The sequence below is a fragment of the Danio aesculapii genome, chromosome 23, assembly GCF_903798145.1.
Source record: "Danio aesculapii chromosome 23, fDanAes4.1, whole genome shotgun sequence".
Taxonomy (NCBI): Eukaryota; Metazoa; Chordata; class Actinopteri; order Cypriniformes; family Danionidae; genus Danio; species Danio aesculapii.
In genome coordinates, this window is record NC_079457.1 from 5,104,555 (window position 1) to 5,117,054 (window position 12,500).

A 12,500-nucleotide genomic window follows, 5' to 3' on the forward strand; every position below is an offset into this window, starting at 1 on the left:
TTAGGGTAATTAGACAAGTTATTGTATAATGATGGTTTGTTCTGTAGACTGTCCAAACAATATATAGCTTAAAGGGGCTAATAATATTGACCTTAAAATGGCTTTTAAAAAAAAATCAAAAACTGCTTTTATTCTAGCCAAAATAAAACAAATAAGACTTTCTCCAGAAGAAAAAATATTATCAGACATACTGTGAAAATTTCCTTGATCTGTTAAACATCATTTGGGAAATATATTTAAAAAAAATCTAAATAAAAAAATCAAAGGGGGGCCTAATAATTCTGACTTCAACTGTATATGGTAACACTTCTTTGTTATTGTTAACTAAACATATAATAATGTGTTATTTAATGAACTAGTTAACGTTAGTTTCTATAAACAACTACAAGTGACACCTTAAGGTTGGAGTGATATACAATAAGCTTCTTAATTCCATTAACAAATGCTTTGTTAATTATAAATGTTAGTAAAGAGTCCATAAACATGAATAACATGCCTGTTTCGGAGTGTTAAAGGGGTCCTATTATGCCTTTTTTTACAAGATGTAAAATAAGTCTCTGATGTTCCTAGAGAGTGTGTGTGAAGTTTCAGCTCAGAATAACCCACAGATAATGTTTATAACTCTCTGAACCTGACCCTTTTAGGCTTTGATCCTAACTGTGCCATTTTGATGACTGTCACTTTAAATTCAAATGAGATTGTGCTCTTTTCAGAAGAGGGCGGAGCTTTAAATGCCTATGTGTCAGCATAGTGACAGATTCAAAAACAAGACTAATGCTCTACGCTAATGAGGGAGAGATGGTCGCTAGTGGGCGGGGCTTTCCCCCTCTGATGACACGTACAAAGGGTGAATGTCAATGAAAGTGTTTCTGCAGACTGTTTTTATCAAGTGTGATTATAAAAAACCGAATTAATTAATTTTTACCATTAGAAGCTGCTTATATTCACAGACTGTTGCCACAAAACTGTGAATAATCCCCTTATAAAAGCGATTTTTGCATAATAGGTCACCTTTAAAGCGGAAACCTCAACTCCAACGTCAAGCTGCATGCTATTCATGTGTGCTAATGCATCGTTTAGCATATCATATTATTTTTGTTCCAACTATGAATGAACTCTTCAGAAATATCTTGTTTTGTGTTCAACAGAAGCAAGAAATCACCTGAGTGTGAGGAAATGATGAGGAAATGTTCATATTACGGTGTACTGTCCCTTTAAGAAATCTGATGTAAGTGATTCCTGTAGTCTATCGAGGCACAGCACGTATCTGGAAGGGTTGAGGAGCAGAAGAGACGCTCGCGGTTCCTTTCAGACTCAACGTTTGTCCCTCGAGAGGAAGGAAAGTGAAACGCTGCATCAGAGAGATGAAGAAGAGGAAGAGCTCCATACGGGCCAGCTGCTCACCTGGACACATCCGCTTACCTGCAAAAACAACATCCGAATCAATATATCTGCTCAGAACTGCTTCATATACACATAATACTGTAGCATACTTTATGAGAAATAAGTCATATGCAAATTTACAGTGCTTGGCATAATGTACACCCTTCACAGATCTCTCTTTTTACATTCATACTGTAACATACATCTGTTAATGAACAGTTTCCATATGTAGTGATTTACAAGTGTTTTCTGTTTATTTACGGTTGTGAATTGCATCATGGGATGTTGATATCTGCTCTGTTGACTTTTGATGTTGAATATTCAGCTCTACAGTTTAACAAAGCGGGCTCTATTTTAACGATCTAGGCACAAAGTCTAAAGCACATGGCGCAAAAGCATTAGGGGCATGGCAGATTCCACTTTTGCTTATTCAAGGAAAAATATGCTCTATGCCGTGGCGCATGGTATAACAGGGTTGAGCTTATTCTCTTAATGAGTTATAGGTGTGTTTTGAGATTAAACCAATCAGAGTCTCATCTCCCATTCCCTTTAAAAGTCCTGTATCCTGTGTGTATTAAGTAATGTTTAAGGGAGGCGCACAACTACATCTGAACTCTTCATATATTATTTACATAATGCTTTCAGCGTATTATAACAGCTCGTCACCCAGTGATAAGCACAGTTATTCTGCAAAATTAACGTTACAGTAAACGGCATTCGTCTGATAGGTCTATTTGCGATAGCATCCTCCTAATGGATATTGGATATGACGAAATGATCAAGCATCCAGCCCCAAATATACAATCTCATTGAAGCTCCAAGTGTTTTTACAAGAGAGAAGTTAAACGCCTGCAAATCTTCGGATGCCTAAAATTGCGTTCTGTGTGGTCATGAGCAAGAAATAATGTTCTATGATTAGCAGATTCAAAACTCTGTAGTGCTAAAAACCGAGGATCTGCCAAGCCAAAGACAAGGAAAGAAGGCCTGGGTAATCATCAACAAGCTAAACAACTGCATTCTGACAGTGAACTGCACCTGTATGGCATGGTATGTCAACTTACATGTTTACATTTCATTCTGAGCATTCAGTATCCGCAGTTTAATTTACCTTATGTCACAGTTTTTGCTGAAATCATTGCTGCAATCAAAAACAAGTAATGTGTATGATTCAGCATAGCGTGAGCTTACAATACCTGATATAACATGAGAACTGCAGGGTCGAGCATTTTTAATTAGGTCCTCACTCTATTCAGCTCCCTTTCAGCCAAAGATGTCTGCGATTGGCATTAAAAGAAGTGTGGTGTACAGTAAAAGTCGAATTTGGCATCCCACCGCACAACATGGCATGTCTGCTATTGCAACCGCTCTCTTTTTGCAACCAGGAACTCGTGTGACGTCATGTGTGATGTAGGTTGGTAATTCCCCTATAGTGCATGTGTTTGGACTGTGGGGGAAACCAAAGCACCCGGAGGAAACCCACACCAACAAGGAGAAAACATGACCCAGGCAGGGCTCGAACCAGCGACCTTCTTGCTGTGAGGCGATCGTGCTACCCACTGCACCACCGTGATGCCCGAAAAATGCACATTTTCTATGTTTTTTTTACAGTGTAGGATGCTTTACAATAATATATTTGTGCATATACATAATATTAGTCAGTTTCAAAGCCAAAACCAGAACCAAAATGTAAGATTACAGTACAAAAATAAGTACACCCAAATTAATATGTTAGGGAAGAATTCATTCATTCATTCATTTTCCTTCAGTGTAGTCCCTTATTTATCAGGGGTCGCCACAGTGGAATGAACCGCCAACTTATCCAGCACGTTTTACGTAGTGGATGCCCTTCCAGCTGCAACCCATACACTCTCACATTCACACACACACGCACGCACGCACGCACGCACGCACGCACGCACGCACGCACGCACGCACGCACGCACGCACGCACGCACGCACGCACGCACGCACGCACGCACTCATACACTATTGCCAATTGATTTCATCGTTGGTGTGGGTTTCCTCCAGGTGCTCCGGTTTTCCCCACAGTCCAAACACATGCACTATAGGTGAATTGAATAAACTAAATTGCCCGTAGTGTGTGTGTAAATGAGCGTGTATGGGTGTTTACTAGTACTGGGTTGCAGCTGGAAGAGCATAGCTGAGTAAAACATATGCTGGATAAGTTGGCTTAGGAATAAAGGCACTAAGCCTAAGAAAAAATTAATGAATGAATGATAATTGAAAAACATTTAATAATTTAAATGAGAAATAAATATAAAACAAGTAACTGGTAAAAAAAAAAAAATAAATAAAAATAAAATAAATATATATATATATATATATATATATATATATATATATATATATATATATATATATATATATATATATATATATATCAATGTTTGCAATCATTATAAACATGTATTTTAGCTCCTTAACAATTTCAGAACAAAAAAAAGCAAAAAGTGTATAACAAACAGAAATTCTAGCAGTATTCACTGTAAATATTATTTAATAACGATAAATTTTATTTTTGATGTGCTCAAGACTTTTCTTAAACTCAAGGTGCTAGTTTATGATTCAATCTTTTTATTGATTTTCTTATTTTGTGAATGATACAGATGAACATCAAATATAGAATATCAACATATAAACAAAAGGTAAAAATGTAAATAAAAACACCATATCAATTTTAATTAATATAAACACTGTAAATTAACAAAAAACAAATACTCGTTTTTTTTTTTTTTTTTTTACAATAAACGTCAAGCCTATACTAAGTTATAGAAAGTGAAACTGAAAGAAGCAGCATGTGGGAAATATGAGTCAAATATGCTACAAATATGTGTATTGTACATTGTAATGTATTCAATATCTAAATGTGTTTCTCATGATCAAAAAATGCTTCAAATATTTCAGGAAATATGACACTAAATATGTGCAGTCCCGACTCACCTATTGAAAAAGGGATGAAATTTTCTCTCTTCAAAAACTTGCCATTTTCGTCCAGAAAGTGAGCTGGGTTGAAATCATATGGAGTGCTGTACTCATTCTTGTCCAGTAGGATTGTCTTGAGCATCGGCATCACCATCACACCCTGTAATAACCAAACAGTTTGTCAAGTTATAGACTTCTTCATTTTCTTCATTAAAACAAACAATTTCCTTCCTTCCTTCGAAGTTAAAATGGAATAAAAAGAAAAAAATGGAGGGCGGGGCTTTATTTTGTCTATTGGGATTTGATTGGATTGTTTTGGTGGATCTCCTGTGATTGACAGGTTGATCCCACCCTCATGCCTGTAAACACCAATCAGAGAAAGAATGCTGATGAGGACACAAGAATTAAAATGCTGGAATATTCCATAAAATGATCAGTTTCGATTTTGTGGTGACTATTTGTGCCCTCGTTTAATTTGTTTTCTAATTTTAGAGTCTACTACAATATGTAAGCACCTGATAGCGACTTAAAATATACTGAAGCAACTGAAACTGCAGTTCTTCGACAAGCCACTGGGGGATGGCTTCAAAAGGGAGCAAATTTTCATAGACTTACATGTTAAAACGCCCAACTTTATAGCTGAAAAAAGGTGTTTATAGTTTGGAACAAAAAATGTATTTGGTTTATTTAGCTAATATTACCCTTCATGAGAACTGTGAGGTGGTGAATGGTTTTATAACTCATCTGTTTAATTTATGTAAGCCTTAAAATTCGGAATGATTAAGGGTGTGGGCACTTAATTGACAGATCTCTGCTGTTCGCAGTCACTTTACCTCAGCTGATTCTAGCCACTGTACTTTGCATATATATCATATTTATTCATTCTTTTTCATCCGCTTTTCCGGGGCCGGGTCACGGGGGCAGCAGTCTTAGGAGGGAACCCCAGACTTCCCTCTCCCCGGACACTTTTTCCAGCTCCTCCAGGGGATCCGGAGGTGTTCCTAGGCCATCCGAGAGACATAGTCCCTCCAGCGTATCCTGGGTCTTCCCCGAGGCATCCTCCCGGTGGGACATGCCTGGAACACCTTCCTAGGTAGGCGTCCAAGAGGCATCCGAAACAGATGCCCGATTCACCTCAGCTGACTTCTCTTGATGTGGAGCAGCAGCAGCTCTACTTCAAGCTTCTCCCAGGTGTCAAAGCTCCTCATCTTATCCATAAGGGTGCGCCCTGCCACTCTGCTAAGAAAACTCATTTCGGCCACTTGTCCTATTAGTCATGACCCAAAGCTCATGAGCATAGGTGAGAGTAGGAATGTAGATTGACCGGTAAATCTAAAACTTTGCCTTTTATCTCTGCTCCTTCTTCTACCACAATGGACCGGTACATTGACCGCATTACTGCTGCCACTGCACCAATCCGCCTGTCAATTTCACATTCCATCCTTCCCTCACTCGTAAACAAAACCCCAAGATACTTTAACTCCTCCACCTGGGGTAAGGACTTTCCTCCAACATGGAGATGGCAAACCACCTTTTTCCGGTGGAGCACCATGGCCTCAGACTTGGAGGTGCTGATTTTTATCCCAGCCACATCACACTCGGCAGCAAACCGCCCCGGTGCATGCTAAAGGTCCATGTTCGATAAAGCCAACAGAACAAAATCGTCTGCGAATAACAGAGATGAAATCCTGTGGTCCCTGAACTGGACCCCCTCCTGCCCAAGGCTGCGTCTTGAAATTCTGTCCATAAAAATTATGAACAGAACTGGTGACAAGGGGCAGCCCTGCCGGAGACCAATATGCACTGGAAACAAATTTGACTTATTGCCAGCAATGCGAACAAGACTCCTACTCTGTTGAACCAAGGACGAGACGGTCCTTAACAGAGCGCCTCTGACCCCATACTCCCAGAGCACACAGACCCCATACTCCACAGAATGCCATGGGGAATGCCTTCTCCAAATCCACAAAACATATGTGGACTGGTTGGGCATACTCCCATGAACCCTCGAGCACCCTGGTGAGGGTATAAAGCTGGTCCAGTGTACCACAGCCTGGACTAAAACAGCACTGTTCCTCCTGGATCCTAGGTTCAACTATCGGCCGGATCCTCCTCTCCAGTACCCTGGCACAGACATTCCCCAAGAGGCTGAGGAGTGTGATCCCCTATAGTTGGAGCACACCTCCCGGTCCCCCTTCTTAAAAATGGGAACCACCACCCCAGTTGCCCAGTCCAGAAATACTGTCCCCAACCTCCATGTGATGTTGTCGAGATGTGTAAGCCAAGACAGCCCCACAACATCCAGAGACCAAAGATACACAGGGTGAATCTCATCCACCCTCGCTGCTTTGCCACTGCGGAGCTTGAAAACTACCTCAGTGACCTCAGCTTGGGTGATGGGTGAGTCCACCCCTGCATCCCCAATCTCTGCTTCCTCAATGAAAGACATGTTGGTGGGGTTAAGGAAATCCAAGTATTCCTTGGAGCTGCTTGCCCCTCCTGAGGCGCCGGACAGTTTGCCAGAATCTCTTTGGGGCCAACCGATAGTCTTCCTCCATGGTCTCTATGAATTCTTCCCAGGCCCGAGTTTTTTGGCTTCCGCAACTGCCCAGGTTGCAGCATGCTTGGCCTGTTGATACCCATCAGCTGCCTCGGGAGTCCTGAAAGCCAACCAATCCCGGTAGGACTCCTTCTTCAGCTTGACGGCATCCCTTCTCCCTTATATAATATTTATGGTTTATAAATGTGGCTTTATACGGTCTATTGCTTTTTGGAATTATTTGTTACAATTATGAAATAATATGGCATGCTGTGCACTGTGCTCACAGACCAGTCTGGCCTTCATTTTTCCTACAGAAAAAACGTAAAGGGAACTGCAGATGAAATTTAGCTATGTAGCTTCTTTGATTGTCCATTGTTCCTGTCAAATAAAGAATAAAACTATGCAAAATACTCTGCCCAAGCCCTGCCTCTTTGCCCATTTTTGGATAGTTGGACCCCTCCTACTCGTAGTACTCGTAGCATTATTTGAACTCATCCATCTTGAGGTCAAAAAATACAATTTTTCATATGAGCTTCCAATAGTGCCTGGCCACACATGCACTCTCAGAAACATGCACTCAATAGAGCAAGTGATGTCACTGTGAGGGTTGGGGTTAGGGGTTGGGTTAGGTGTAGACGTTAAACGCTATAGTGTCTGAGAGTGCATTCCTGAGAGTGCACGTGCAGCCAGATTTACTTGCATTAATTATGTTAATTAATTACAGTAACTAGTAACTTATTACACAACACAGAAATGCAATGACCTTTGGGATGAGCTGTCCTGCCACCGTCGTGTCCTTGTTGGCCATTCTGGGAGGCGTAAAGGTAATAATGTTGGCGAACCTCTGAATTTCATGGATCACGGCATAGGTGTACGGCAGATTTGTCCGGTCATCCATCAGTGGTTGGCGGGTCTGTCCAATCACCTGATCGATCTCTGACTGGACCTTCTCTGTGAAAAAGCAGACACAGAAGAACATGCTGATGGTGTTTTTCCAGGGGAAAGATATATATTTGACTGATTTTCATTTCAGGTTTATTCATATAGCGCTTTTCACAATAATAATTGTTCCAAAGGGTACACGTAATTACATTACAGTCAAAATCAGAAAGGTTAAGGTGTTGAGTATAAGGTGGACATCATACACTACCTGACAAAAGTCTTGTCGTCAATCTCAGTTGTAAGAGCAACAAATAATAACTTGACTTCTAGTTGATCATTTGGAAAAGTGGCAGAAGGTAGATTTTTCAGATGAATCATCTGTTGAACTGCATCCCAATCATCACAAATACTGCAGAAGATCTATTGGAACCCGCATGGACCAAAGATTCTCATAGATATCAGTCAAGTTTGGTGAAGGAAAAATCATGGTTTGGGATTACATTCAGTATGGGGGTGTGCGAGAGATCTGCAGAGTGGATGGCAACTTTAACAGCCTGAGGTATCAAGGCATTTGTGCTGCCCATTAGATTACAAACTAAAGGAGAGGGCAAATTCTTCAGCAAGATAGCGCTCCTCATACTTCAGCCTCCACTGTTCCTGAAAGCAAGGAAGGTCAAGGTGCTCCAGGATTGGCCAGCCCGGTCACCAGACATGCACATTATTGAGCATGTCTGGGGTAAGATGAAGGAGGAGGCATTGAAGATGAATCCAAAGGATCTTGATGAACTCTGGGAGTCCTGTAAGAACGCTTTCTTTGCCATTCCAGATGACTTTATTAATAAGTGATTTGAGTCATTGCAGAGATGTATGGATGCAGTCCTCCAAACTCATGATGGAGTCAGACACAATATTCATTCTGTTTCCACTGCAGCATGACTTTATATTCTATACTGGACATTATTTCTGTTCAGTGACAAGACTTTTGTCCAAGCAAAGTCAGACCTTACTATCCTAATTAAAAATCAAGACATGATCATATTTTATTTTGGTAAAATGAACGTAATCTAGAGGCCTTTGCCTTTCATATAAGCCACTTCTGACACCAAATGATCAACTAAAAGTCAAGATATTATTAGTTGTTCCTAAAACTTGGATAGGCGACAAGACTTTTGTCAGGTAGTGTATAAGTAAGGGGCAAAGTATATCCAGTAAGTTGTTATGGCAGAATAAAACCATACAGGTGTATTGGCACTGCTATATAAGACTGGGCTTATATTGGACTGTATTCGGCAAAAACAACCATCCTGGATGTACTTTATCCTGTTTATTACATGGCTACTTGCCACAAAACAACAAACAAAAGTCACGAACCATTGTTCAGAGCCATAATAGTGTATTAATTCTTTAAATAAACAAAGCTGAAAGAAACAAAAAACAACTGATGGAGTATACACTAACCTGTGCATTATACAGTCACAAGACTCAAAAACACAAAGCTGACAATAAAGAAACTGGCTGAATGGAGCATACACTAACCAACATATTATTTATTCACAAGAAGGCGCAGAACAATCAAAAACCGCAGTGTGACAGACAAACAGATACATACGAATGTGGATGTAAATATATGGATCTGAAGGTATTCACAATGATTTCAAGTTCTCAGATGAGGCTGTTTTTCAGCAGTTGTTATCTCAGAATAATATACCTTGGAATGTTCTGACTGACCAATCAGAAGCATGTATTCAAGACAACAGTGTAATATACATACTTAACCTGCAGTTAACCTGCATGTAATATAAAGAGTCAAAAAGGTGATGTCTATGTGTATAACAGATTTTCAATTAAGTGTATTTGTGTATTGCTTAAGTGTTCAGTATCCTACCTTGAACGTCAGGATATTTGACCATGAAAGATAAAGCCCATCTGAGGGTGTTGGAAGTGGTTTCTGTTCCTGCTCCAAACAGGTCAATGACACAAAACATCAGGTTTTCCTCCGTGAACTCAGCATCACTGTCTTTACACTGAGAAAAGACACAGAAAACACTGCACATACTGCATAATGTCCATATTTATAATACATGTTTATATTTATGCATATATATATATATATATATATATATATATATATATATATATAGTGGTGGGCCGTTATCAGCACATGCTGCGTTAAAGCAGGACTCTTTTATATATATATATATATATATATATATATATATATATATATTAGAGATGCGCGGATCAGCTGAAATGACACCCGAATCCGCGGCTTTATACTAATCATCCACCTGCCACCCGCCCGCACATATTTTTTATCTGATATATGTATCCGCACCTGACCCGCACTCGATCGTCACTTTAATCATTTAATTCTTTGTTTTAGGCATGATAGGTCACCGTCAGGGCAGGAGCAAACCGAACTGGAGCGCTAGGCAAAAGGTGAACATGCCGCCCTCATACCGAAAGCAAAAACGAGAGACGGCCCTGCTAAAAAATCCAGCTTAAACCAGCCAAGGCTGGTTGGCTGGTTTTAGCTGGTTGACCAGCCTGGTTTTAGAGGGGTTTTGGCCATTTCCAGGCTGGTTTCCAGCCTGGTCCTAGCTGGTCAGGCTGGAAAATGACCAGCTAAATCCAGCTAAAACCAGCTTGACCAGCCTGGTTTAACCTGGTCAAGCTGGTTTAAGCTGTTTTTTTCAGTAGGGGGGGTGTGATTGTGCGTCCGACAGCGAGGACCGGGGCGGTGGGGGTATTTTCACAGACGAACCGGGGGGTTATCGTGGACGCCGCCCTCTTTATTCTGCCGGCCGGGTCGCCTCTATGCCTTTTTCTTTGCACGGTGTAAAAACAGAATAACGTAGCATCTATTGTGCCTGGATTCGGGCGATTCTGCCTTGCCTCCAAAACGCGGCCAGCTGTACTGAATTGAGCGTTCGCTCGCACCACGGGCTGTAGGAATGAATAAGATTCTCCTTGCAAGGCGCTGCATTGTGGAAATATGCGATCTTGTTTCTCCCAGAACGATAGCAGATTTTCCTCTGATGACTCCTCTAACTGAAACTTTGAACAGTGGGCTACTCTTGCACTTCATCCATTAATTTGGGCGTCTCATCTTCCCATTCTGCAAAGCCCACTCTCTGCTTTTTCGCTGGTCCACTGTCATGTCCCGCTACATCCACCCGCAACCGACCCGCAATTAATGATAATGTATTTTTTATTACCCGACCCGCGGATTATCCGCAACGCCCGCAGATATAACTGCCATCCACGCATCACTAATATATATATATATATATATATATATATATATATATATATATATATATATATATATATATATATATATATATATATATATATATATATATATATATATATATATATATACACACATACATACATACATGTCTCTATGTATAAGTATGGCTTGAAAAAACTATCTTCTATAAATGATTATAATATTTTGTAGATGCTGTAACTATATTATTATGTGACGGCTCTTTCTCTGTAGGGCAGACAAGAATATTTATAAAGGAGCTGCAAAAACTCGTCCCGACTCCTAATAAAGTGGAGAACATAAACCCAAGAGGGCATCTCTGAACAACAGTACCTTCTCGATCTCCTCCAGATAGCAGTCGATGTAGTCTCTGGGGCTGGATGGCTCTCTGTCCTGCTGGTGTTTGGTAATTTCCTCCTTTAGGAACGGCTGAAGTTTAGACATGCTGGCGAATGCCGTCTGGTGCTTTCCTGGCAGCAGCGACATCAGGGTGGGAAACTGATTATACAACTGTAAAAGAGATACACAAAGGACATAATAAGACCTACAAAGGCTCTCTTTTTTAAGGCGGTGTGAAATCGAAATGTGCAACGTTTATTTTGCTAGCATTGCATTGTTATTAGTTCATCCGCTGAAAAATGTTGCTTGTTTTGGTAATCTTCAATCAAAGTTTGACTATTTGCTTCCTCGTTTGGATTGGCTATATCTCTGATGATGTCATTTTGATGCTTCAGTCATGGTATTCTTAGCCACGCCCCTCATATGGTTAGTTTGCTATAAGGAAATGATCTGCGAAAAGAAAGCCCCGCCCTCTAATCAATATTCAGTTTCTGTTGGAAGCACATCAACATACTGAAATAAGTCTCATCAACTTCTGGTTCATTCCGGCCTTACTATAGTATGGTTCAAAAACACTACAGTATTTACTATAAATGACAATAGTACCATACTTAACATACTTACTAGCCACTTGTACATTAAGATAGCATTCAGACAAAACACAAGCAAAGAAACTCAACAAAGAGGAACACAAACACCTACTGCCAACTAGCGTTTCTGAGTGTTATTGCAGAGCAACACAAAACAGCGCGCAGAAGTATAAATGCACGGCAATGCGCAAGGCATGCGCCGCGGGTCACGCCGATCACTCAACGCAGAAGCATAAACCAGGCTTAAGCTGAAAGAAAATGAATGAATGAAAATGATAGCAGCCTGATCTCGTACCCGACCCCAGTTTGAGATGGGAAGCTGTAAGATGTTATCGATGTACGACTGCATTAGATGAAACTGATGGTCATCATACTCAAATCGGTGACCGAACACCAACCCACAGATGATGTTAGACACAGCGTTGGTCACAAGATGCTGAGGGTCAAAGGGCAAACCTGAAAACACAATGAAAGAAAAAGGTTAATAAAAAAAACCTATAATATATAATATATCTATAAATTATAGTTATATAGTTACATAGAAACA

General features: G+C 40.3%; 1 protein-coding gene across 2 annotated transcripts in view; it reads right to left on the minus strand.

The window, feature by feature from the left end:
- Nucleotides 1-1,122: 1,122 nt before the first annotated feature.
- The window catches only part of LOC130216986 (cytochrome P450 2J4), a 22,750-nt gene continuing 11,372 nt past the window's right edge, over nt 1,123-12,500 (minus strand). For both annotated transcript variants that reach the window (XM_056448947.1, XM_056448946.1), the window contains 6 exons: nt 12,249-12,409; nt 11,358-11,534; nt 9,636-9,774; nt 7,632-7,819; nt 4,345-4,486; nt 1,123-1,422 (listed from right to left, as the gene is read on the minus strand). In XM_056448947.1, the coding sequence (XP_056304922.1) occupies nt 1,247-1,422; nt 4,345-4,486; nt 7,632-7,819; nt 9,636-9,774; nt 11,358-11,534; nt 12,249-12,409 (983 nt within the window). In that variant the 3' untranslated portion in view covers nt 1,123-1,246. The remainder of the gene's footprint in view (nt 1,423-4,344; nt 4,487-7,631; nt 7,820-9,635; nt 9,775-11,357; nt 11,535-12,248; nt 12,410-12,500) is intronic.